The 27,021-nt window shown below is 34.8% G+C and overlaps 2 protein-coding genes across 3 annotated transcripts; one reads left to right on the plus strand and one right to left on the minus strand.

The window, feature by feature from the left end:
* LOC109722380 lies at window positions 108-20,115 on the plus strand. 2 transcript variants are annotated; one of them, XR_002219459.1, is made up of 13 exons: window positions 108-215; window positions 340-438; window positions 1,111-1,195; window positions 1,737-1,806; window positions 8,515-8,575; window positions 8,651-8,704; window positions 10,143-10,299; window positions 10,414-10,510; window positions 13,150-13,259; window positions 15,487-15,593; window positions 18,553-18,663; window positions 18,749-19,592; window positions 19,709-20,115. XR_002219459.1 is itself a non-coding variant. In XM_020250430.1 (12 exons), exons 1-12 carry the CDS (start codon window positions 129-131, stop codon window positions 18,863-18,865), a joined length of 1,155 nt encoding a protein of 384 aa, XP_020106019.1. In that variant the 5' UTR covers window positions 108-128; the 3' UTR covers window positions 18,866-20,115. The 2 variants fall into 2 exon arrangements, 1 of the variants encoding a protein (XP_020106019.1); XM_020250430.1 differs by having other exon boundaries at window positions 18,749-20,115.
* Window positions 23,143-26,364, minus strand: LOC109722373 (reticulon-like protein B2). The gene is made up of 5 exons (XM_020250421.1): window positions 26,179-26,364; window positions 24,919-25,099; window positions 24,210-24,351; window positions 24,005-24,074; window positions 23,143-23,543 (listed from the first exon to the last, which is right to left on the minus strand). The coding sequence occupies exons 1-5, from the start codon at window positions 26,294-26,296 to the stop codon at window positions 23,374-23,376; spliced, it is 681 nt and encodes a 226-aa protein (XP_020106010.1). The 5' UTR covers window positions 26,297-26,364; the 3' UTR covers window positions 23,143-23,373.

Raw genomic sequence — 27,021 nt, forward strand, 5'->3', positions numbered from 1 at the left:
GATCGTGACTTTTTTTACAAATATAAATTTATTTTTAAAATTAATTGTTTTCATAGGGCCAATTGCCGAAAAAGCCCAGAAAACGATTTGAAGAGCGCGAGGAAGAGGGCTTTTTCTTTTCGCCAGGGATGGAGGGTTGGGTTCGCGGCCTGGTGGAAGCCATTCATTCAAGCCCCACTCAGGCCGTCATCGTCCTCGCCGGCGGCGCTTCCCAGGTCTCTTCTCACCCCTCTCTCTCGAACTCTCGAACTCTCTCCTTCTTCTTCTCTCTTCTCTATCCTCTCACTACTCTTCTTGATCATCGGAGATACGTAATCACAAGTGTTATTATATAAACAGGCACTGGGATGGCTGATGTCGGTCCCAGGCGCTTCTAATACTATTCTTGAAGTCGTCGTGCCCTACTCTAAGATCTCCATGGCCCAATTTCTCAGCAAGGTATTTATATTTTTGCTATTTATAAACAAATAATTATACATTGCATTAAGAATATTTCAATCTAGCATAGTTTTATTTTCAGCGAGTTGAGCTAGAATGCTATCAGTAGCAAGCGGGTTCCGTTGCCACCCATTTATTTTCGATGATGATGGAGTCTCCAAATCGACGATCGGCACTATTAAACATGATCTGTACCACTTGAAGCATTTAGAAACCAAATTTTATGTTTTTTCGATATTATTCTCTTGTCAATTAAGTGGATAAAAAAATGAACGGCTGAAAATAAATATCCTTTAAAAAGTGATGATAGAAGTCTTGTAATCAAGATCAAGAGTATAGATCTCGTTCTAAAGAGTTTAAAGAATTTTCTAACCAAAATTCAATTGATTTGGATATCTTTACGCTGTTAAATGAGAAAACGTCTTATATCGACAATTAAAATTACAAATTTTGAAACTCTTTGATCGTTAGGCTAATGATGTCGAAAAGATTTGAAATTTGGTTTTTATATATTTCAAGTGGTATAGATCATGTTCAACGGTGCCGATCGTCGATTTGGAGGCTCAATCATCGAAAATAAATGGGTGGCAACGGGGCCCGTTTGTTATTGATAGCATTCCAGCTCAACTCTATTTTCAGCTTTTGGAACTTACATATGCATCTGGCTTCTAGATTCCTACTCAATTCACGAGCCAACAAACTGCAGAGGAAATGGCGTTGGTGGCATACAATCGTGCTCTGAAGCTTTCTAGACCAGGTTTGCATTTGTTGTCTGCATTATCATAATCTGCCTGCATTCATCATTATCATAATAGCAAATCAGATCAAAATAATGCTTGCCGTGTCGAAGTGTGAAGTGATGATTATGTAATGTAAAGCAATTTTCTCATGGTAAAATGAGCGTGTTACGCTCATTTTAACTTAATTCTTTTCAATCAAGATTAAAGGAGACCAAATCCTGAAGGAATTGAAACATTAAAACGCTCAAAGAAAAATAGAGAACAGTATCTTCGTTAGGAATCAATGGAAATTGTACTAACTGCTACTTATTGAAAACTGAACTGCTAAAATGACTTTTTTTCAGTGATTGGTTGTAGTAAGAGCCTAAGGTACATCACTATGATTTCTATCCTTTTCATAGATAATGATGACATGCTGACAACTAACTGTGGAGATTGAGTTATTTTCATCCCGTGTGCTGTTATGCTGAAAGACTGCTCTGCGCTTCTTGCTGCGTTAATTGTGAATTACTCGTGGGATTCTATGCAAACTAAGAAAAAATAATTTTCTCTCATTAGGTCTACCAGTTTTGGGTGTTGGATTTACTGGGTCATTAGCTAGCACACATCCAAAACGTGGCGACCATAGGTACACTTTCCCTTTCCTCTTCCAATTGTTTTGTGAGGTGCTATGGATTTGACCAAGTGTAAATTCATCTCAAACTGGTACATATTTCAGTTAGATTGTAGTCAATTCTTTCTAATATGTTTCTCCAAATTCATACATAATTATAATTTCTTAGTTTGGCATTTCCACTCCTATTATAAATCTAACACCTCAAACAATAGTGAAATTACCGTGTAATAAGGTAAGGAAACTTGTTTGTACTATGAATAGTGACTGTAACATAAAGATCTGAAATGCCAAACTCTTTGAGAGAAGTTAATCGATCAGTCCACATCACAAAAGTTATAGGAGAAATTCTGAGGAAATAAGATGAAATACAAAATGAGAATTTCTGAAAGAATGAGATGAAAACGATTGATGTGATAATTATACTATGTTACTCGATTGATTAAATTATGATATCCTCACTGACCTACTTATACCACATTATACTCCTCAATAGACTGATTCTGCATAGGCTTGCCAGGTATTGACTGATGCAAGCAGTATGCCAATGCTTGTTTACCTACCCACCCTGCTGCTAGCTTGTAGGCACCTCTCTGTGCTGATTGGTGCGAATTTTTTAGGCACCGCTCTACAAAGCATGCCAAATATAATTATTCTCTCATAAATAATGCATATTGAATTAGCTTTTTATCAATTATCATGAGATGACATGTTTTGAGATAGCGCAAGGTTAGGTTCCTCCGATTAAGGAAGGAATAATATCATTGATTGGTGGGTGTGACATTCTTACATTAGGTTGGCACCCACGTGAAGGTCGTACAGGGTTTAAAGTTTTGTTGAGGGCTTTGAAGAGCATACCGGTAATTGGCATAGTTTTTGGGAAGAACTTCAAATGGTGTGCTATAGGATAGGTGTGTTCCATTAGTACAGTTGATGTGCAGCTGGACTTGATAGAGAAATCGGCTAAGAGGAATACAAGTTTTATCTTTTACTAGTATAGTAACCCGTGCAATGCATCGGGTAATTTTTTTTTTATTTTTTTAGAAAATAATTTTGATTCGAAATGATTTAATATATGCGAAGAAAATTGCAAGAGAAGAAAAAACTGCATATTAGTGCAGAACTGATTCAAGATTTCAATTGGGTCTCAGACAGCAAAATACATATAAAGTAATAAATAAGTATAAGCAAAAAACAAAAGTATTTGAAGACAAAGAAGCCTGAATAAACAAATATATACAAACGACATACAGTTTCAAGACCAAAACTAAGTTTGGAACAGTTCTGAAAGGCAACAAATATAATCGCCAGCAGCAGAGATTATATTTCTTCGGCATCTGATGCGGCGTCCTCGATGCAACTGCATATTATAGGAAAGAGTTTATGATGATTTCTTTAGAACTGGTGCACATGATAATGAACTGATATACGATTATTTTTTTTATTACCTAAAAGGTCTTTTTCCTTTTCAAATTTTTTGGTTCTCCCTCACCCACCTCCATGTCAACATAAACACTAATCAAGCCTTGTTCGTCTTCATCCGGGATACCGTATCTTGGCATCGCGAGAGAAAATTTTTGGCATACCTCATGGAGCAGTTCACAGAAATAAATCGTAACAAATACTGACGACATAACTGCACCCAAAATCGAAGGCTAAATATCGAAAGTATGCAAGAAACACAAAACCCAACCTAATAGGAAACACAGGCGAACGTAAGCAGGTAGGACAACAGCCCCAAGCAAAAAACCAATTTATTACCTCACAACACGATAAGCTATCCCTCAGCCACAGGACACCCACAAATAGCTTCTGCCATATCGAACACAAAACAGTAAAAAATAAACAAATATGCATCAGTAGGGAACAACCAATTAAGTTACAGCAAATACAGCATTGCTGCCCAACAATCAATAGTAAAATTCATACCTATTTTTTCAACCAGGGAAAAAGCATCACAGCAGGTTAAGCAGCAACATATTGACGCCACACCGAATTGCGTACAACCACATGCAATAACACAATTATGAATTAGCAAAATTGCAGAATCCATTTATATTAAAGTGAATATCAATCAATTTGCTTCATATTTATAACTAACATTCGTTTATTTGCCCATAACAAAAGAATGTAAGAAGATAATATTATATAGATAGAATGGTCATGATAAAGAAGGAAAGTAAATATTAGTTGATCAACTAACCAAAAAGATGTAAATTATCTAAATTTTAAATATCTGAAAAAATATACTCATTAGTTACAAATTTTGAGAGATAAAACTCTCAATTCTATACTTTGTAAGAATGTATGTAAATTTTATTTTATTTAAATAAGGAAAATGTATAAAGGCCTTTAAACTTTTTTTTTGGCGACAAACTCATGAACTTTTAATTTTGATAATTAGACCGCTTAAATTTTATAAGATTATTGAATAGCCCCTTTTCAATCAAAGTAACTAATTTTGCCATTATTTTATTTGGAACTCTTTCATATATTATTTCTTCTATTTTAGTACATGAACAAAAAATAGTAGAAAGAATAGACTCACTGTATTTTTTTAATTCTCGTGCTTAATTATCAAAACTAAAAAAAAGGGTATTTGAAAGTACTCTTACAAAATTATATATAAAATATACGTCGAAAATAGCTATGTAATAAGTAATTTTGATTGGAGAAAGAGACTCATAAAACTCTTTGATGAAGTTAAAAATTATAGTTGTAAAAATCAAAAGTTTGAATGGTATGCTTATAAAATATTAAGCGTATCTTTAAAAAAGAAATTTCAGTTAGATAGGGTTAAGAAAAAAAAGAAAATTGGAAAGGAAGATGAATTAAATTAATGGGCACAATAAATAGTTTTCTCTCCTTCGTCACTCACATAATAGGAGAGAGAAAATAGAGTAGCACTCACTGTGGAGGAAGAGGAGGGTAACTTGCAGGTAGGTCCCATCAAGGATTTAAGTGCCGTGGCACAGGGTCGTGCCGGAAACTTGTCGGCACGGTGCGTGCCGAGCCGTGCCGATGCGTGCCAGTCAAAAAAATTCTTGTGTGCCGACATATAATAACATGAAATATTTATTTTCTTTAGCAACAAAATATTCTAACTATTTATTATGTCTTTTATCACATCTTTTGAACGTCATTGAGGAAATTACTTACTAATTTAAAGAATAGAGGGTTTTGAGCTGTGTCATCGGCACGGGGTCTGTATTGTAACGGTATTTTTGTTGGCACGGTACGGCATGGTGGATACGGCCCTTGCCGATGGGCACTTAAAACCTTGGGTCCCACACCCTTTAACAGCAAGAAGACAACATCTCCACACCTAATTCCCAACGCCAGCAAGATAGAAATCCACAGCAAATTTGCAGGCAAGAACGGAGACAAAGAACACAAAAATACCGAGGGAAAACCATAGAGAAGAGTAAAGAAGGAGGAAGGAAGAAAGAATATGAAGAACAATACTGCTATTTATAACAAACCGGCCATAGTAATGAGGAAAGACGAACAGTTTAACTGGAGCAGAAGAAAGTAGAAAGTCCTAAGGTCAAATCAAGGACCTATATAGCCTGTCAGCACCCACCACACCCTCCTAGTCATCTTCATCGGCGGCCGTATTTCACGCTGCCTCGGCGAGTTGTAGGAGGGCACGTCGGCCTGCCATCCCAAGTAGAGGGCAGGTGTTCCGTACAACCATCCACCAGCCATGATGTAGACAGCGACAAGGCCACTCCGCGGCTGTCCTAGCAAATACAGAGGTAACGACCATCGGCACGACGACGTCGGAGAAGAAGAAGAAGATGGGGCGATGGAGGGAACGGAAACGGTAAAAATCCAGACGGAGTAGGTTCGTATTCAAGCGAATAGACACATCGGAAATATCGCATTTAATGCGCAACAACAGCGCATTTAATCGGCAACAACAGCGGGCCCCACAGGCGCTAGAAGCGGAGAAGCCTCGAACAATTGCCATTCGTATGTATATAATAATATATATAATATACCAATATAGCGGGGCTCACAGTATCATTCACATTTCAAATGTATGGCGGGCCCCACAGCATGTATAAATATATAGTAGACCCCACAGCACCATTCTTTATATCTGTATTGCGGACCCTACAGCATATATACAACATGTATAAATATATAGCGGCCCCAGCACCATTCTTTCTATGTGTATAGCGGACCCTATTGCATGTATAACATATATAGGGGGCACCACAGCACCATTCTTAAAAACTATAATTATTCATAGATGCCTTAAGGTTAAGATTCAGTCAAAAAATCATCACATATTCTATAAATCTATACATAACATTTTTATCCTAGCACAAATTTAAGTAGGTGTAATAATTTAAGGTTAATTAAATGATCAATTTTTAATTTTTGAATTATATAATAATTTAACATTCTCTTTAAAATTTTACAATTAAAGATCTACAGGCGATTAAGTGTAATAATTAAATCTCATTATGATTTTTCGTTTTTAAATTATACATAGCTGTAATGCAATTGTCCATTAAAGTATTCAACATTAATTATTTCAAGATTTAATTTTTTTAAATCTTATTTAAATAACTCACATATCTCACATAATATTTTGCTATCAAAATTCTTAATATTAGAGTATTTCTTATGTGACCCACTCAAACAAAAAAAAATTAAGCGAAAGTTTATTGTCAACAATACATTAAAAATGTATGAAGAACCTCACACCTGTAGCCCGCTTTGATATGGCCCTAACTTGGATTTTTTTATATATATACATTTACACCCTCTCAACCTAAGGGTTTCTTTAATTTTAGCAATTGAGCGTTTTTTCCCAACTAAATTAAATATTTTATCAAATTCTTCTGTGAGGGATCTCAATTGAAAAACTTTTAACCAGGTATAGCCAAAAAAAAAACTAAAAGTTCAAGGGCTCTTAATGTTAAAAAATTAAAGTTAAAAGGTCTATCTGAAAGGGGTTTCCATATATTTTTACCCACTAATAATTAGTGCTAGAAATGTTATTTTTAATTAAAAGAGTACTCATAAAATTGCCTCTTATTTATCTACTGCTAAAATAACACCCTAATTTTTTAGGGGTAAGTCAGTCATTTTATAACTTAATCTTTATTTAACTAAACTTTAACTATGATAAAGTAACAGTTCGTTAGAAGGAAGGATAATCATGATAAATTTTTTTATTTGAAGGAATACATATTATATTTTTAATTTTGCAGGGGTATTTACAATATTTATATATTTGAGAGGGCTACTGGTGAAATTGTCCTTCTTCATATGTATAGTGGGCCTACAGCACCAGAGGGTCCCACAGCACCAATCTTCATATGTATATTATTGTGTAGCGGGCCCCATAGCACCAGTGTTTAAAAAAGTCCAAGGCGCACCTAGGCGCAAAGGCCTGTTGGAGCCTAGGCGCAAGGCGCAAGGCGCAAGGCGCAGGCGCGCGCCCGAGAGAGGTCAGGCGCACAAAAAACTAAAAGAGAAACTAGAGAGAGGCCAAGGGAGAGACAAAAAACCTTAGAAGAAGAGGCGAGCGAGTTGAAGAAGCAAGGAGGAAGTGCCGGAAGCAAGGACAACCGGAGAGGGAACGCCGGAGAGAGAGAGATGGTCGAGCGGGCGAGCGGAGAGGGAGAGGGGCCGAGCGGACAGGGAGAGGGTCGAGCGGACAGGGAGAGGGAAGAGCGGACAGGGAGAGGGGAATAGAGAGATAATTGATGATTATTTAGGGTTTAGTTTAGGGTATTGGGTTTATTTTAGATATTTTAACCCGTTAGACCAATAAAATCTGGATCCAAACCCGTTACTATAAATATTACCTAGGCGCGCCTTGAGGGCGCCTTGCGCCTAGGCCCAGGCGCGCGCCTAGGCTGCCTAGGCGCGCGCCTGAGTCATGTCGCCCGCCTAGAGCTGCTCTAGGCGCTGGCCTGTGCGCCTAGAGCCTAGGCGCCTAGGCGCGCTTTTTTAAACAGTGCATAGCACCACTCATATTACATATGTATATAGTGGGGCCCACAACCCGTCAGATGCGAAGCTTGGCATGGGTTGCCAATTCATATGTTTATTAAATAGTTTTGCAGGTCTAGGCAAACTCTTTCAAGATTTTCATCCTTTCTATGCGATACTCAATTTTAAAAATATTCATTCTCTCAAGGCTAAATTATATAAAACCGCCCTGCCAATACCTGTTTTTCACTTTCCCCCCTATCATTCAAAAACCTATACTTTGCCCCCTTAAAAAATAAAAAATGTTCATAGGGGGGTACGGTGTGACAAAATGACCAAATTGCCCTCATTTTCTCATCTCCTTCTTCCCAATTTTGCTCATCCCGGCGGCAGAGGAGGGCAAGAGTGTGTCTGGGCATGGATAGAGGGGTGGGCGAGGGCGAGGGCGAGGGCGAGGCGGCGGAGCACAAGGCGGCCGCTGAGGGCATGTGTGTGGGTATGGATGAGAGTTTTAGAGGTATTTTGGGTATAAAAAATAAGATATAAACGGAACCCTAACGGAACACTGATGGCGGAGGCCGAAGTGAACATTTTTCATTTTTTAAGAAGGCAAAATGTAGGTTTTTGAATGACAGGGGGGGAAAGTGAAAAAGCGGGTATTGATAGGGGGGTTTTCTATAATTTAGCCTCCTCTTTCGAATGCTAGTGTCTTTTTTTTTAATTGTCTTTCATTTATTAATCTTGTTATTATTTATTATGCTCGAATAGGTTCTACCTGTCCACTCGTACATACGACAGCCTTAGAACCTCAAATGTTACCCTCTTGAAGGTACTTTATTATTTATTTGGTTTCTTGACTAAACCATATTCGTAGAAACTTTGTTTTATGATGTTCTTTCTGAAGGGTTTGCGAACTAGAGAAGAAGAAGACAAGGTTTCGAGCCATTTTTTACTCAAGGTATGCTAGGAGTTTCAAATGCAATTTTTTTTTTTCATTCCAATTATTCTCCATCGTAAGTTCGATTTTAATTTCTACATAACATGGAGTGTGGAATGCTTTGCGAATTCAATGGTTCTAAGTTGCCTTTTGGTTAGACGGGGCAACAAATGTAGAAACTAGCTAATTACCTGAACTAAAGGGTAGTTTAAGCAGGTTGTAAAAATATATGATATTCCTAATTGCTTTAGTTGTGTTAAATTTACCAACTGCTAAAGTAGAATGGAAGCATATACCTTTCTCTTTTTGTGTCTTCTCACTAACAATTGGCTTTTATCAGAAAAAGGAGATTCTGTAACTAATTGTCTCAAATGTTCTTTATCCTATGTAGTTGCAATCTGCATTGGAAGTGTTTATTTTGTTGATTTTATTCCATACAAATAATATTAACCTCTATGGCAGTCAGAAATTTGGATAAGCTCAGGAAAGCAAAACTATTTTCTGTCAGATCACCAAGTATATTGTATGGCTAGAAATCAGAAACTATTGTCTCATGCATATTTTCTAATTTCTACTTAGATCCCTTTGCATAATTTCCCTATGTAACTTCTTACTGACACACACACAAAAATGGAGACACAAACACACATATACACAAATTAGCTTAAGAAAATTATTGGATCAATAGAGGCTTGAAACTTACCTGGTGGAAACTTGAGTTTGTGCTTCTAGTGCTTTATGTGATCATCACATACTCTTTGTACTACAGCTAAGTTATGTAGGACGGTTGTATGACTAGAATTGCAGCTGAATTGAGTAGTTAAGGTGGATAACTGATGCCGTTAGAGCAGATCAAGCAAGGATGACTATACTTGCTGCATGTTAGAATGCATCCTTTGAGAGCATTTGTGAAAAAACTATTTAAATTTGTTCGGTGTTATTTAGCAGTGACCAAACAGTAAAATTGGTTGCTGCTAGCTGCAATTAGGCTGATTACCAAGGCGAGGATAGATATAGTGGAATAATATACGGTACACCTCAAATAACTAATGGCAGGAAGAATCAAATCCAGCCAAGTGAAGAAAGATTCATGGAGCTGAACCTGAATCACCTTTTTAATCAGGAATATAAGATTTTACTATTTAATTTACACTTTGCAGTTAATTACTTGCGATAAGTTTTACTTGATTGTTCTTGCGCTGCTTTTGCTTAAAAGAAATTTCCAGAGCACATCAAGAACAAAAACAACTACAACATCAAGACCAACAAGCCTTGAAGTTCCAACTATTTGAGATAGTGTAGCTTTATTATTTTTCTTTTCCAAACTAAGAGTAGCACAGAAAGAGTTAATTTTATGCTTATTGGGTATCATTCAATTTGGAATCCATTAGTTTTTATTGTTATTGACTATTTATTTTGGTGGCACCTATTGTGATTGCCTTTTCTATCTGTTATCAAGGCAATTGCTGACGCCTGCAAAGTCTCTGCAACCTTCAAATCAGAATTACATGAATCTGAAATTCCATTTCAAAGTGAAGAGCATTTTGATGAGGATCAACAGCTTCAGCAGGTTATTGATGGGCAACTATGCATGAAAATATACGATTTTTCTAAGGGTACTGCAAAATATTGTTACTAACTATTCTTGTCATCAGAAATGGGCAAGCTTCCCTTTTTCTCCCCTCTTATTTTGCTTTTTTAGTAAGCATGTGCTTCTCCTGGTTTTGTAGATTCTGACATAGCAAATAAGGACAGGAAAGTTATATTATCTGGTTCATTCAATCCCTTGCATGATGGTCACCTCAAATTGCTTGAAATTGCAACAAGGTATACTTTCATACTAAATCTTATCAAGTGTACATGGCTAGTTTTCATTTAGTTTTAAATCCTTACACGTACAGTTACTCTGGAAATTTGCTTTTGCACCGGTATCCATTGTGTGTGAGATAATGAAATTTCATGGCTTCTCATTTTGTTATAGGAGCCATGTAATTGCAACTTTATAATCATTCTTTTGCAGTCCTCTTTTCGAGAAGACTACGTAACAGTAGAAAATTAAAAATAATAATAAACAATGATCGTAGTTCTGGTATAAAGTTGGAGTCACAGGTCCTTTTTCTTTTATCGTCTTCAATATTTAGATTCATGTTTGAAGTTTGAGGGAAGCTGGAATTCTTGGTTTTGAAGTTTGAATGTTATCGTCTTAATGAGATGTGTCATGATAAATTAAAAAGTTAAATGCAAGGATTAAAATGCCGTGGCATGGGGGCGTGCTGCTGTTTGCCTGGCACGGCACGGCACAGGCACGCTTCCGTGCCGACATGTGGTACGCTTGCGTGTCGATGGATACGCATGACCTCCTATTGGCACGTTTTGGCACATACTTATTTTATTTTTTTTTATTTCAATAAACTCTTATGATATTCTTTTGAAAGATTTAGTCAAATAATTATGAATATAAGCTATGTATAGGTTACTATATTCATCAATTAACATACTGGTAAGTTTTTTTTATATGTAAAGTACAATTATATCTGATAGAGAATAGAAATTAAAATATAATAATAAAATTCACAACTATAATAATTATTTAAATTTATATTTTTACTGAGAGATGACTGCTTAATTTCACATAGATCGTTGCAGTAGATCATATGGCATGTTGTTATCTGCAGATATAAGATTTATTTGACAATGTTGGTATAAATATTGCTGGTATTGTGAGAAAGTCATATATTTCCGGTGCATCTAATTGTATTGTCGTACATAATCTGCATATGCAACTGGATTGTGGATATAATGGACAACAGTCATCTGTGTCATATGGACTGCAACATCTATTAATAAACATTTGAAAAAAATATTTTTTTATTAATTTTTTTAAGAAAAATTGTTAAATCTATCAATAAAAATTTAGCAATAAATTATATGACAAATGACAAATAAATTAAATAAGTTTAAGTATTAATTAATTTAATTTAGCTTTTAATTTTATCAGTGTTTTCAATCTTCTAATCCAAAAATAAAATTTTATGTTTGATGTGCCTCAAAATTTGTTTATTGAGTTTTGTTCCCTTGATTTGCCGAAAGCTTTGTGGTGCGACAAATTTTGATAAAATATTTTGTAAAGAAAAAGTGGATGTCAGTGGTGGAAGTAGAGGGCTCGGGTAGAGGGGGTGCGGGGACCGAAGTCTCCTGCGTTATGAAAATTATATATTTGCCCGTATATTGATTAAATCAAGTACTTCTATTTTCAACTTTTTATAAACTATATGTTAAAAGTTGCCTAATTTTATATTTCTTCAAAAAATAAGCTTTACAAATAAAAAATATTCAAAATATATAAACAAAAAAAATAAATTATATATATTTTTGACTTACCTAATAAGTAGATCTTCGATTTGCAATCTTTTCCCTCCTTTTTAAGTGACGAAAAAAGAAAAAAGAGGAGGAAAATAATTTTAGGAAGATATGTAAGAACTAAGAAGAAAAGAAGAGAGCGAGAGAGTAGAGGAGAAGGTACCTAGGCACGGGAGAAAGGGAGGGGGAAGAAAGAAAAAAAAGGGAAAGAAAAAAAAGAGGAGGTGGTGGGGGAATCTAAAGAAAAAAGTGCATCAACCCAAAAAACAAAAAAAAGAAAATGTGCAAAAGGCCAAAAAAATGAAAAACAAACCACTGTACAGAGGGGGATGGGTGGGCGGGGTGGGATGCTTAGAGTGCCCCTCCAAAAAAAAGCAAAACGCCAAAGAATAAAAAAAACACCACGGCACGGTACCCTGCTGCGATACCCTTGCAGGTATCGCGCTGTCTTGCGCTTCACGTATGTGTATGTGCCTCCACGTGCCGAACGGCACGAGGCGGCACTTTAATCCCTGATTAAATGTATAGGCTCACTCTAAACTTTGACGAGCAAGTAGGCTCCTAGATGTTCGTATTTCGTAATTGGGCCCCAATAGCTTCGTCTCTAACCTTTCCACTGAAGCCACTTTAAAAATCAATTGGTTCCCTTGTCACCTCTTGCACATGCATCTGGGCAAACTAATCACAGTTAAATCTTACCTTTTTAAAGCACCAGTACATTTGTTGCATTGCCATTGTAATGCCCCATCCATAAAATAATGTACTGCACATAAAGATGGCATTTCTCCTTGTGTATCCATCTTTTGTAAAAACTAGCTTATTAAGGTGCTATATAGCTGGATCTGTATTGCGATTTGGTACAGTTAAATATCCTTAATGTTTTTTCAACCTTAATGTTTCATTCTCTCATGATAATCCTGATAGGTCAATCAAATTGTGACAGGTGAATCACATTTTTATAATAATGAACTATTGCATGTTGCAATTCTTGTATGTAGATACATTGCAGAAAATGTAATTCTGTAATCATTTCTTTAGAATGGGATCCACCCGCGTATCAAGGAGCAGAAAATAACTTTCATGTTGTTCTTTGATTTTGTATCCAGTATGTGCGAAGATGGGCATCCATGCTTCGAGATATCAGCAGTTAATGCAGATAAACCCCCACTGGCAGTGGCAGAAATTAAAAATCGAGTCGAGCAATTCAAAAAGGCAGGTTTGTGGCAAAGTTAAATTTGGATAAAATGGTTGGTCACATTCTTGTATCTATATATTTTTTTAAAATGATGTTTTTCATGTCTAGTGTAGTCTAAGTTTCTGCCTAAACCATTATATGTCGTGCTATCCATTGTTTCAGTTTCTTCCGCTATTGCTGTTTCACAGTGGATAAAGGATTTGTTTCTGTTACATTCTATAAAATCTGCACAGCATTTTGTCCTAAGCAAATTGCTGCTGCCCTGTTTGTTGATTCAATTAGGTCTGCTATTTTGTTCTTCCTTACACCTGAAGAATAGGATAAAAAAGTGTACAAAATTCAATAATTGAAATGAGAGGTCATAAATCTGTTGGTAATGGCAGCAGCAGCTTAATTTAGTATCCTTGCAAGGACAGAATCGGAGTAATTGCAAAGGAGTTTTTATCACTTTGTAAATCCTTCTGAAGTTCTTCCTATTCAATAGAGACAAGTTAATATAGTGATCGGCCAGATTCATTTATGAGTTATTTTCATAGTCGAGAGCTTCAATTCAAAGATATATTGGTGGGATTGACAGCTGATGGAAGTATGGTGCACAGATGTATGTATTGCACTAGGCAATCATTTTTTCGTCTAGCCTTACTGGACCATTAGATTATCCTAACAATATACATAACTTACCTAATACTACCAACCAATCTCTCCTTCCTTTGCCAGCCTGTAAAGACAGGATCTTTCTCCCATCACACCTCATCCACTGTGGTGCAAAAGGAAAAGCACTACATTTTGAGCTCTCCTTGATGGAACCAGAGTGTCCAGCCGGCATGCGAAAATCTAAATACATGGCATAAGTTAGGCCACTTTTAGTCGAATCAGATAATCAAATTAAAGAAAATAAAGAAGACCATACATTTATCAAAGAAGATCAAAATTGAAACAAATCTAACTTTAAATAAATTGAATTGATTTAACATCAAAATTAATTGAAACTTAACCCAAGTTCATCAATTGAACCAAAACCACATCCCAGTCAAAGCTTAAAAAAAAAAAAAAAAACCTGATTCAAAGATAAAACTGAATATGATGAAATTCAAATTGAAACTTAAACTCATATTCAAAATTAAATTGTTTAAACCAAGAATTGGAATCGAAGTTTGCATTAAATATTAAGTTTAAAATTTTGAACTCAAATAATTAATTGAACTAAATTAAACTATATATCTGAAACCAATCTATATCCAAATCTAACTGTAGCTAAGATCAAAGTTTCAAGCCTGCCCCTTTATAAGCCAATCCAAAAACTAAACTAAAATTTAATATATATTTTTTTGAGAAATATTAAAGGTTGCATTCATTCTTCCTTAGTGAATGAAGGCTCTGGTATTTTAGTATATTGAAGCCTTTCTCCGCTATTAACTTACACCGAATTCAGGAGCTAGAGTAGTAGTAATACAGTCTATAATGCAAATATTGCTATTTTCATTTAATATTTTCTCAACAAATATTAATCTAAACAAAACTAAAGTTTAGTATTCCTGGTTTAGTTCATATATAAATTTAAACCTAAACTCACTTAAATTCCTAAATGTAAGTTTTGTTTAGATTAATATTTGTTGAGAAAATATTAAATGAAAATAGCAATATTTGCATTATAGACTGTATTACTACTACTCTAGCTCCTGAATNAACAAAACTAAAGTTTAGTATTCCTGGTTTAGTTCATATATAAATTTAAACCTAAACTCACTTAAATTCCTAAATGTAAGTTTTAAATTGAAACTTAAACAAAAATATAATATTACAGGATTAGCAAAACTAAGGTTTTATAAGAGGCTTGTTTAGAAAATAGTAGCATACTTGTGTTAATTGTCACTAAGAAAATTTTGAGTGGTTAACGGTACGGATTTTGTTTGGCTTTCAACAAGTCGCAATTTATTTTGAGAATCAAGAATTCTTTGACATGAGCAGTTGAGTGGAATGGTTGGCAGGAATAATCCAATTCTTTTGATTGCATTAATGTAGATAAAATTATTTTTTTCCTCACTTCTTTTATTTATGTTGGTAAGTTGCTTCAGATTTCGTGTAGTAGTTTTGATCATTAATGTTGCAATTCCCCCATTAAGAACTTAAGAACTACAAAGTGTGGCTTAACTTTCCTGCTATATTTAATGACTGATCTGTGCTTGATGTTTTCTTGAATGCACTCTCTCTGTTACCGTACATAATTTTTTCTTCTTTTTTGATCCAGGAAAGACTGTAATTATATCAAACCAACCTTACTTCTACAAGAAAGCAGAAATTTTTCCTGGAAGCGCCTTTGTGATCGGTGCTGACACTGCTGCAAGGCTTGTTAATGTAAGAAGTTCAACTTTTTGACTAGAGCAGTTGCAGGCATAAAATTTGCGTTGAAAATTTGCGTTGTCAGCTTTGTAGGCATATAATTAGCTTCGTCAGCTTAGCTTCATTTGGGATTGCAGAAAAACTGCGTTTGTGCAGTCGGAAAGTATGATGAGAAAATATTTTATTTGTTTCAGTAAGTGATATTACGTTGCACGTATCACAATGATTTGATTGACATATTTTCTGCAGTCCCACTGGAAAACCAAAAAGCATATCTTTATATGTTTTGCCCTCAACAGTTTTTTGCTCATTAGCATTAGGCAGCTCTCAACACCTAGTAGGCCCCTAATAGGCATATAATTAGCTTTGTCGGCTTAGTCAACATTTCTTGGGGATTAGGCGCTCTTCTTTGCTCTCTTTGTTTTTCCCCCCCTTTTCCCCTATAATAAGTTCATCTTTTGTTTTGGCTTTCGTTGTTTTTGATGAGTTCAGCTTGGTACTTTATTCATAATCTCATCCTGTCATGGTACTCATCCTGCAAAATGGTTTTGACTGTCATGTCTGCGAAGCTTCCCTTAAAAGATCACTTAAATTTTATCAGGAATAATTGATTTAGTTTGATCCTGAAAATTGGTACAATGTACTTAAAAAAGCCAAATTCAAGTAGCAGAAGAGCATGAAACCTACAGGACTTGGTCACAAGGAAGAAATATATCTTGATTGGACTTCATCCTAAGAAACCAAGAGATAACATCCTAATATTATGTTCTCTAATTAAATAAATAGTACAAGAATTGTACGTATAAAACACTTGATGAATTATGTATATATATGATCCTTGTATATAATGTGAGACCCCAGGTAGTCCTATATATAAGATATAATAGGGCTAAGACTCTTAATCTGGTTATAGTATTTTGAGCGGTGGTTAGGCCCAAGAGGTTAAAAAAGTTAAGCGTGTTAGCATTAGAGTAGTCTTAGGATAGGTGATCCCTTGGGAAGTGGGGCATCACACCCCCGGGAAGTGGGGTGGGTCGGCTATGGCTAGTGAGACAAGTCTCACATTGCTAGGTGGTTGTGAGTTTCTAAAACCCGACTATAGCATTTTGGACGGTGGCTTGGCTCAAGAGGTTAGGACTAGGGTAGTTCTATGATGGGTGACTCCCTTGGAGGTGGGGCGTCACATATAACATCTCTAAATCAAGGCCTAGATACTTTAGGAATCTATATTTGCGCAAATGCCCCTCTCAACTATCCAAATTTTAATATTAATGAGAAAAATGACTTTCTAACTGTAAAACATTTTGGACAAATGCCTTATGTTGAGTTAGTAGCATATTTATGATGGAAACTCTGAGTTAAAAAATCAGGAAGGATTTGACCTTTTCAATGCAGTACAATTTTTCATGTCAGATATATGGAAGGCTGTAGGAAGCATATACAATAACTTGGAAGGTATGAGCACAAAGTCACATTTTTCAGTTGTATAAAGATAAAAAAAGAACAAATTAATAGCTCGATTTGATTTATTGAAGACGCATAGCAGGCTAGCAGATACTAATTCATTTCCATACCATGCATTTTAGCTGTTAATTATGAACTGAATGTAACTATGCAAGCCATTCTGATTGTGATAATTTTTTAGAAATCATTTGTTTATTGGGAAATAGACAAGTGAAAAAACATGGAACACAATTTTATTGCTATGTTAAGCGATAGTAAAGACGAAAGTCAGCAAGTCTGGCATTTTACTTTTTACATGCTCTTTTCATTGTTCCAACCGAAACAATCAGATAAACATAGAGGAATTGTTCTGTGTAATAAGCATTTGGTGATCTAGGGAAAAATTATCTTGTTGTCTTGAGTAAAGAAATTGATGTTCCCTACTTTTGTTACCCAACCATGCTATGCTGTTAGAGTTGGGGAATTTAGTGGAATAATCTCCAAGTGGAGAGATTTCTTTGCACCATTTCTTAATGAGCCTTTGAGGAAGCATTTACTCTTGAATCTTCTGTCAGCATTTATATAGTAATAGTTGACTGCTAATGCTTGCTTTTTTTAAACTAGTTTTCTATCTGAAATTGTTTGTTGCGTGCTAAAATAGGTAAATGTTTTCTTTTCTTTTTCTTACTCTCTCTTGCTTTATCAAGTGTAAAAGGTATAGCCTTGAGTTTGTGTGGCTAATATTCCTCTGACACCAAAAAAAACTTGGTTTTATTGTTACTTTCTTAATCATCTTATTTTTACTTAGCTAGCAAAATGTCGTTCATCTTATGCATATAAATGTATTATTGAAACAATTGGTCGGAAAATCGTGACTGACCGGGGTAGGCCAAGGAAATGAGCTTGTGCCAGGGGCTAAGCCACTGGCTCTGACATTGTAAATATGCAGTCCAAAATAATCCTGCTGTAGTAATAGGAATTAGATCTTAAATGATTCCAAATAGAAATATTTTATCATTTTGTCAAGTAATGGTCTGGCTTCTAGAGGAACTTTATTGTTTTCTATCTAAAATGTATTGGGGTGTTTTGAAAATAAGTGTTCATCTTTTTTTTAAAATTTTTTTTGTTTCCTATTCTTTTTTAATAGACCCAAGTGGAAACATGTAAGCAATGAGTGTGGCTGACGGTAATTATTCAGTTCAGATGCCATAATAATTTTGTATAATAAAATCTACGAGTCATTTACTCTACCATTGTAGTAATGCTACCATGGTGACCTCACACTATACCATAAATATAATATTATTGGTTAATTGAAAGATAAATCTTAAAGAAGATTACGAGCACATCTTATACTGCACTGATATTGTATATCACTCTTCTCCCACTCTTTTTTTTTTTAAGCGTTTGAACAGTAAACATCACTTTCGTTGGTTACGTATTGTGAATTTCAGTTTTAAAACTTTTCCTGTGCTAGTGGCTAATTGACTTCCATTGCTTCTATATTAACTGAGAAAGTTCATTCCTGTAGCCTAAATACTACTGTGGGGATTATAACAATATGGTGGGGACACTTCTCGAATGCAAAAGAACAGGCTGCACATTCCTCGTAGGTGGCAGAAAGGTTGATGGAGTTTTCAAGGTACAAAAATTCATCTTTAATCGTTTGGTGTGTCTTTGCTACTCTTTCGTTTGGCATTTGAGATTTAAGTTTTCGCCGCTTTCAGGTTCTTGAAGATCTTGAAATTCCTGAAGTATTGAAGGATATGTTCATCTCAATACCGGAGGAAAAGTTCCGCATGGATATATCATCAACAGAGCTAAGGAAGAGCCTAGGACTCTGAATAGCATTTACCGGTTGTATACGCTTTCGATAATTAGTGCCAACTAATTATTGCGATTGTTTCTTCTTGCTGTTTCTATAATGGGTTTTTTTGCACACATACCTTTGCAAATATGCAAAATTATGCAAATGCCCCTTCAAAGTCGGTATTTTCCTTGTGTGCCCTTCGAAACCTCACCTATTTGTGAAGTAAATTGCAACACTAGTCTCCGAACATTCTTGTGGGGTAAATTGCAACAATCGTCTCCAAACTTTCAGACAAGTTTTTACTTTGGTCGACTTGCAAGTTCAACGTTAGAGACTCTAAACTCTTAAAATAGTTTCATTTTAGCCGTGCATATTTGTTATTAGAGAGCAATTTATTGCATACACCTAGTTCATGTGTACATATATGCATCTTTTATTAATCGGCCATTTACCCCATCTCATATTTTACCATACCATCCATTGACTTTCAAATTTTAATTTTTTTTCTCTATTTACTAATTGGACTGTCGAATTGAAAGTATGTGATAGATGGAGAACAGACATATAGAATGAAATATTGTTGAAGGTTTACGGACAAAAATGAGACATTGTCGAAAGTTTAGGTAGGGTCTTAGGATGTCGAATTTGAAAGCTGAAGGACCAAAACGAAACTTATGTTGAAGTCTGGAGACTAGTGCAATTTACTCTCTATTTGTGCCAACGCCCCAGCCGACATCCGAGCAAAGCGACGAGGTTTAGTGGTAAGCATGCGATACCAGCTTTGCAGGATTATTCGCAGTCTCACATATTTGCAGGGGTACATATATGCAAAATGCCCTTATATGTTATTATGGTGAAAGAGTTTTTTCTATTGCAGATTTGGAGCTGCACACAAGATAAGTTGAAATGGATGTCAAATAACACCATAATAAGTATTCAGAGGGGATCAGTTTGAGGTGATTGTTGGCTTGTACTAATGCAATTGCTGAATTTGTGTCTTTGTCTTACTGGTCTTTCTATGTTTGAGATTTTGCTCGCGAAGCTTTTCGCAAAGCTGTGTGTAGAATCACTTTGGTTTGAGCATTAAGTTTAACTGGCGTGGCTAATTACGAGCACCAAGAACATTTTCTTATTCGACCTCACGTATCGCAGATCGCTGCATCCTTTTTGTATATTTTTAGCTGTTTCCGCAGGTAGTGTTCACTGCAGAAGCCTCAGAAGATGTATGTGGTGTCCTCTTATTACAATGGCTACCAGTTTATAGAGTCCTTTTTGTTAATTTCAGTTGGCTTGTCAATAAATAATTACCAAGTGCATACTCTCATGCGCTGTGAGTAGATCGTGTCTTTAACTGTTCTGAAATTACTGAGCAACCGTTGGGGTTGAGAAAATGCTCAAATACGGTCAGATATTAGGGAAAAATAAGTTGTATCCAAACTTGACGTGTGGATGCGAATCTGCAATGAATATTCGGTGAATGCTATATTTTCATTAAGGCTCTCATTTGGGTGTCGGGATAAGATATTTAATGACAACTTAGCAGATATGAACAACCATAATGAAAGAAAAGGCTATAATAGTCAGTATACAGACGGCCGCTTTTAGGGACCGTCTAGTTGCATGAAGTTGCAATTGTTGTAACTGTATGTAAATACAAATTCGGTATTTAGTTTGATGTATTTAATTTCAGCTGTTACAGTAGGAATTGTAAGAGGTCTAATTGCGGCAGTTGGAACTACGCTCAGATTGGTTGCAGTTTCAACTGCAACAGTTAGAGAGAGTAACTTTATACAAAAGATAAGCCTATTTTTTAAATTATTTTTAAACTAAATATATATATTTTTTATATTAGAGGTAATCTCACCATTATATATATATACTAGTTAAGTGCACGTGCAATGTACGTCGCATAAATACTAAAAAATAAAATTTTTATAAATAAATATTATAGATTCGATATATAGTATTTAATCATTATCAAAATAAAATGACAGAAATAAGAAATAGAATTACAATATCATCAAAAAAAGAACACAAAATTCAGCATGGTATCATTGAAAAAAAACACAAAATTCCTCACTAAACTAACTGAAAATGTCACCATTAGTCTCCATTCCGTACAAATTGCACTGAAAGTAAGAAAAACAATAAAGTAAATATTAGTAAATTATCAGAATAGATAAAATTAATAAAAAATATAAATTTAATAAGAATTCATATAAGTAAACTTTGCTAAATAAATTGATCCTGATAAATAAATTTAAAATACTATAGAAAAAATAAAATATTAAAAAGTATATTTATCCTAATTATCTATATTAACGTGCACTGCTTTAATACAACAACTGAATTGTTTGCAATAGCCTCTCTACACATGTCAATATGTGTTAGCACTATCTTGTCTTAGAAGATCAATCTAATTCGATTCATGCTTCAATCCATTCAAATAATTAGTTATTAATATTTTTTTTCATGTGAAATGATATTAGGGAAAAATAAATTGTATCCAAACTTATCGCGTGGATGCGATTCCGCGATGAATAGTTGATGTATGCTAAATTTCATTAAGGCTCTCGTTTGGATGTCGGGATAAGATATTTAATGACAACTTAGTAGATATGAACAACCATATTGAAAGGAAAGGTTATGATAGTCGGTATACAAACCGTCGCATTTAGGGACCGTTTGGTTGTGTAGTTGCAACTGGACGACAGTTGTAACTATATGTAAATAAAAATTCGGCATTTGGTTTGATATATTTAACTCTAATTGTTGTAGTAGAAACTGCAGGAGGAAGTTTAACTGCAGTAGTTAGAACTACGCCAAAATTAGTAGCAGTTTGAACTGTAACTGTTGGAGAGAGTAGCTTTAACAAAATATAAGTTTACTTTTTAAATTATTTTTTAAACAAAAAATATATATTTTTTTACATTGGAGGTAATCTCACCATCATAATATATAAAGATAATTTTAGAAGTCATTTTTCAACTGCATGCAACGAAATAAATTACAACGGTTTCTACTATATCCAACCCAAAAAAATACATAAAGTTGCAACTGCTATACTTTCAACTGTATGCGTCTCCAACTACATTATATCTGTAATTATATTTAACCAAACGACCTCTTAGATTAACTATGCTACGTTTTTAGGGGTATCCAAACGGAGCCTAATTGGTAGATTTCGTCTTTGCATGCTAGGGAACATACAGACTCATTTGTCGCCCAAATGGGTGGAACCGGGCCCAGGCCTGAACAAGGCCTATTGGGCTAGGCTTGGGTGCATGTGTGAGAGTATGGCACATAATTACATATCTACGTGACATTAGTATCTACTAATTAATTAATAACAATTGTAATAATTTGTTTGGGATAATTTCATATGTTTCCCTGCAAAGTTTTAAAATTATGTATTTATTTTAGCAAATTTTTAGTTATGAAATATTTTCCTCTAAAGCTTCAAAATATGCAAGCGCATCCAACTGGCTCATTACCGTTTGTTGACCATTAAAATGTGACCACTTGGACAAGAATGCCCTTATAAGAAAATAGCTATTTTGATATTTTAATTTACAGTTTACAAAAAATGATATAAAAGTTGGGGTTTCTATGTGATGGACAAACTAGAATTAATAACTGGGCTTGTGCTGGTGGTATTAGTGGGTCGGGTGGTTACATTTGGTATCAAAGTTGATCGGTTTACCAGCCAGAAGTTAAAATATGAACCTTACATCGCGCGGTGATGCTAGTAACTTAAGTAAACAAAGCATTGGTATAGTCATAAGTGTTATAAGGCGCTACAAGTAAATGATGCAGGAAAAACTTTAAGGCGCTACAAGTAAATGATGCAGGAAGAATTTTTATTCAACAAACCTTCAGGAAGGACTTTTATTCAACAGAACCTTCGTATCGAATTGATCAATGAAGAATAAATATATCAATTTAACATGTAGCAAGTAAACTTTATTAAACATATACATGCATTACATTTCAAAGCTTGCGTTTTGAAATTAAAATTACGAGTTAAATGCACTATTAGCAAAAACGACACACTCTAGCAATATAAAAAAAAAAAAACTTTTCGACGTCTTAGTTGTATTTTATTATTCAATAATGATAGCCAATAATGATAGCCAATTAAGAGTGAATTTTGGCCTATGTTAGTGCCTTTGAATTGATGGAATATAAACTTAGGTTCTTAATTATAAACAATAAAAACTTTGGATGATAAATATGAAATTTCAAAGTTTAGGTATAGTCGATCAGCAAACAAATACTTCTCAAATATGCACAATCACGAGAACAATGGTTAATTTGCTTTCCAATTTATTTGGTCATGATCGAGGAAATTCTTATGTTCAAACAACATACTAAATTTTTCTTTATTTAGTTATGTAAGTCCATGAGATTTATAACATTTTGATGCCTCCTTTGAGTTCAAGCCAACAACTGATAATAAGCATTTCATGCAGGAAATATATGTAGTTTCATGTACGTGGTTCTTCCATATAAGCACTTGGAATTCCGGATCGATGAACATTTTCAAGTGTGCTTCTTCTCCTTGATCGGTTGTCGCGGGATCTTGTTGAGGACACTCGAGTCGAACCTCTTGTAGAACTTCTTGAGGTCGTGACTCCCCTTCAGCAGCAGATGATCGACTTCCGCCTCGTACCGCTCGTACAGCGCTGGCAAAGTATGAATGCAAAGAAATCCTGCAGCAATGAACCATGAAATGCCTCTTATCACATGTAGCCAATTAGATGATCAGTAAATGAATGTGCTTTCTATATATTAGTCCTCAAAACTTGCGTAGAGAACCAATATATATAGTCTTTAGTTTTGTAAGTATAATGATCGAGTCGTTCTATCGATCTTACGTTCATTTGAGCATTAATTCGACGTAGAACACATAAGTAATATTTTGGTTATCCAAGTTCCTCATAGTGTAATATCCCTTGCGCAAGACAAGTGAGCTTATGTGGACAATTTAAGTACCATTTTCATTTAGTTTCGAACATAAACATGGAAGGACCGATCGACTTAATTGTTGTTACACTTAAGAGAGTCTCTTATTTGAATCTTTGGAAGCGTAGGAACTAATTTTGACAAAAATATAGGTAACTAATCCTTGGAGCAAATATAGTTTTATTTTCACGAGTTGATTGATGCTTACCAAGATATAAAAGGGTTATGAAGCTGCAACTACTCCCAAGAATTGATAAGAACCAGAGAGAAACAATAGCCTGATAAATCAAAGGAAAGAAAAGCAAAAAATTCGCACGTAAGATTCAAGTAATAGATCAGTTGTGAATTTACTATTTAAAAGATCGATCAGATAGGAAACGACTTATATAATGCATGAGTACGTAGCACAATACCAGGAGGAAGAGCTTGAGATCTTTGCCACATGCAATCTCATAAAGGATTGACAGGAATCGATTAAGTTTGGCGTGGAAGGCAAATGCAACTTCTTTGAAGGCATGCTCGGATACGATGACTTCGGGGATTTTCGGGGGAGCCCTGCAAAGTAGAGAATAAGCTATATCTATCTATCTATCTATCTATCTATCTATATATGTATATATTTGGTTCTTTTATTTTGTTTGAGAGAAGTTCATGTTAGAAAACCAAGATGCTTTCATTCAAAGTCAGATGCAGAAACTTCTATTGAAATTTCTTTTCTTTTCCTTTCAAATGTTGCAGAATGCTCACCTTGTGCTTCTAACTTTTTTAGCCATATGCGTCATATATCTATCAGTGCCGTATTGGATAGAAAACAATATCCCAATCTGTATACAACGTGCCAGATTTTTCGACCTATTTGCTTTAAATTTTTGCGTTAGGCCTAAATCCTGAAAAGGTCGCATTAAAACAGTAGCCTCTGATCATTTGGTTTTTATTGTGACTCCGAATCTCTTTCATCATCCATGCAACAATTTACTATATATGTACTGCTAACAACAAACCAACTGTAATCTAGGGGTACTAAATCTATTATCTACTGGATACATATGGGCTTAGTTTACATTTCTCAATTGAAATTGCCATCAAAATTAACTAAAAAAAAAAGAGAAACAAATTGGTTACCTTTCAAAAAGATGTGCACCATTGGACCAAATGAAGACCACAAGCATGGCCGCAACGGAGAGATGGCAAAGGAGGGTGAGGACATGGTACTCCGCCACCTCGAAAAGAAACCATGCTACCGTAGCCGCCGCGAGGATCCCCGCCGATAAGTTCTTGTTTCTCCATAACAAGACATCCGCCACTGTATTCAATAAAATAAATAACATTAAAAACTTAATTTGCTGCAATAAAAAGTTACCATATTTTCATTATAATTAATATACACTTTCTAATCCACTACTTAACAGAAGCATTTGCGAAAAGGGTTAATATTTTGCACCTTCTTTTACTCTTGATTATTGTTGTATAAAAATTAATAACAAGTGGTGGCTATTATTTTCTAGGGAAAACTTCAAACCCCCCTGTGGTTTTGTAGTTTCTCACTTTGCCCCCCTGTAGTTTAAAATCTATCAATTTGTTCCCCTGTGGTTTCTTTTTTCTCTTTTTCTTATCAATTTCATTATTTTTTTTTTCTTAAATCAGTGATAAAGTTAAAATTAAAGGGTACTAAAGTGAATATTTGATAAATCTAAATGGATATCTGAAGTTTTTTTTGTATATAATTTAATGAAATATTAACGAAAAAGCTATCGAAAAGATAAAAATGAAACCACAGGGGGGGCAATTTGATACATTTTAAACCACAGGGGGGCAAAGTGAGAAACTACGAAACCACAGAGGGGGTTTTTAAAGTTTTCCCTATTTTCTACCTTTTAGGGAAAAAGTTTTCTAAAAAAAGGACTTCTTATGAAAAAATTTTTCTAATTTCTTGACCGTTTGATTATAAGAAACTAGTTTTTTTGAATTTTTTTTTTTTTTACATTTTATGGTAGACTAGTATTTTTATTTTCTAAATATTTTTTCAAAAGATAAAAATACTAATTTTCCATAAACTTTAGAAATCTTTTCAAAAAGCTAGTTTCTCTAAAATCAAAAGGCAAAAATCTAAAAAATGAGGTTTTTTTTAATGAAAATCTTTATTTTATACCGAATATTTTTTCTCATGCCTTTTTCTAAAAACCAAACATGTTTTAAAGACTAAACAGTCAATATCATATAATTTTACACTGAGGGAGATTATTAAGAATAAAGCAGTCAATATCATATGGACTTGTTTTGCTGCTATCAAAAGTATCATCATAGACAGCAGAACCTATGCTAATGACATACGTACGCAAAAGATTGAGAGAAAAAAAATGAGATATATAGAGAGAATTGCACATTTTCCGCCCCCTATGAGCTGATGAAGAGGCCTCTCTCTACCGAACGGCTTTTTCGCGGTGGCAGAATGCGCCGGTTGTTCGTCGGAGTCGGAACCGTACCTCAACTGCGGCGGCATTGCGTGTTACGTGTTTGATCAGGTTTAAGATTATGTGTTTGTTGTTGCCTTGTTGGTTGGAAACAATTGTGACCTGCAGGCCCTTATAAGGAGTTTGAAATACTACAAAAGCTTATAGTAGAGGCATAAAAAGGGAGCCCAGAATAAGAAGAAAAGAATAGCTTTGGCCTCCAGAATCAAGCTGGGAATAAGGGATACAACTTGCTTCACTCTAGGGGTTTTCCTACAATTAGACTAGGCTTAATTATATGGAAACTGCTTCTTGTACACCCCAAAAAGGGGTGTACATCTTACACTCTCGCAGTATTAGGGTTGATAAAAATCAAATTGATTTTCAGTAAAATTTTAAAAAAATGATGCAATAAGAATGATCTTCGGATGGAGTGGGTGTGAGATGTACACCTAATTTAGGGTGTACCTGTAGTATTGCTCTTATTATATCTCTCTAATTTTTCATTTTGGTCCGCAACCTTTCTTTTTCTTATAATTAGGTCCCTAATATTCTTAAACTCGCTATGCAGAAGTGTTATTTTTAAGTAAAACTGGTTGAAAAATAAATGAATAATTTTTAACTAAATTAAGTTAAAATGTTTGGACGTGCCTCAACTATAGAAGGAATTCTGCACTATCACACTTGCACCACATCATCAATAACAAGCCAATCACCTTTCTTCTTTTCAAACAAAAGTACAACAAAAATATTTTTTTATAATCACGATGGGACA

The sequence above is a fragment of the Ananas comosus genome, linkage group 16 (genome assembly GCF_001540865.1).
Source record: "Ananas comosus cultivar F153 linkage group 16, ASM154086v1, whole genome shotgun sequence".
NCBI classification, from domain to species: Eukaryota; Viridiplantae; Streptophyta; class Magnoliopsida; order Poales; family Bromeliaceae; genus Ananas; species Ananas comosus.

What these genes read in the sequence shown, in the direction of transcription:
- LOC109722373 (XM_020250421.1), bottom strand. Translation starts at nt 26,296, where the DNA reads ATGCCGCCGCAGTTGAGGTACGGTTCCGACTCCGACGAACAACCGGCG. An exon ending in ATCTCAAGCTCTTCCTCCTG is followed by an intron (nt 24,075 to 24,209) that starts GTATTGTGCTAC and finishes TTGATTTATCAG; the next exon opens with GCTATTGTTTCTCTCTGGTT. An exon ending in CATAACCCTTTTATATCTTG is followed by an intron (nt 23,544 to 24,004) that starts GTAAGCATCAAT and finishes TCATTGCTGCAG; the next exon opens with GATTTCTTTGCATTCATACT.
- LOC109722380 (XM_020250430.1), top strand. Translation starts at nt 129, where the DNA reads ATGGAGGGTTGGGTTCGCGGCCTGGTGGAAGCCATTCATTCAAGCCCC. An exon ending in CGAGCCATTTTTTACTCAAG is followed by an intron (nt 8,705 to 10,142) that starts GTATGCTAGGAG and finishes TCTGTTATCAAG; the next exon opens with GCAATTGCTGACGCCTGCAA. An exon ending in TTGCTTGAAATTGCAACAAG is followed by an intron (nt 10,511 to 13,149) that starts GTATACTTTCAT and finishes TTTTGTATCCAG; the next exon opens with TATGTGCGAAGATGGGCATC.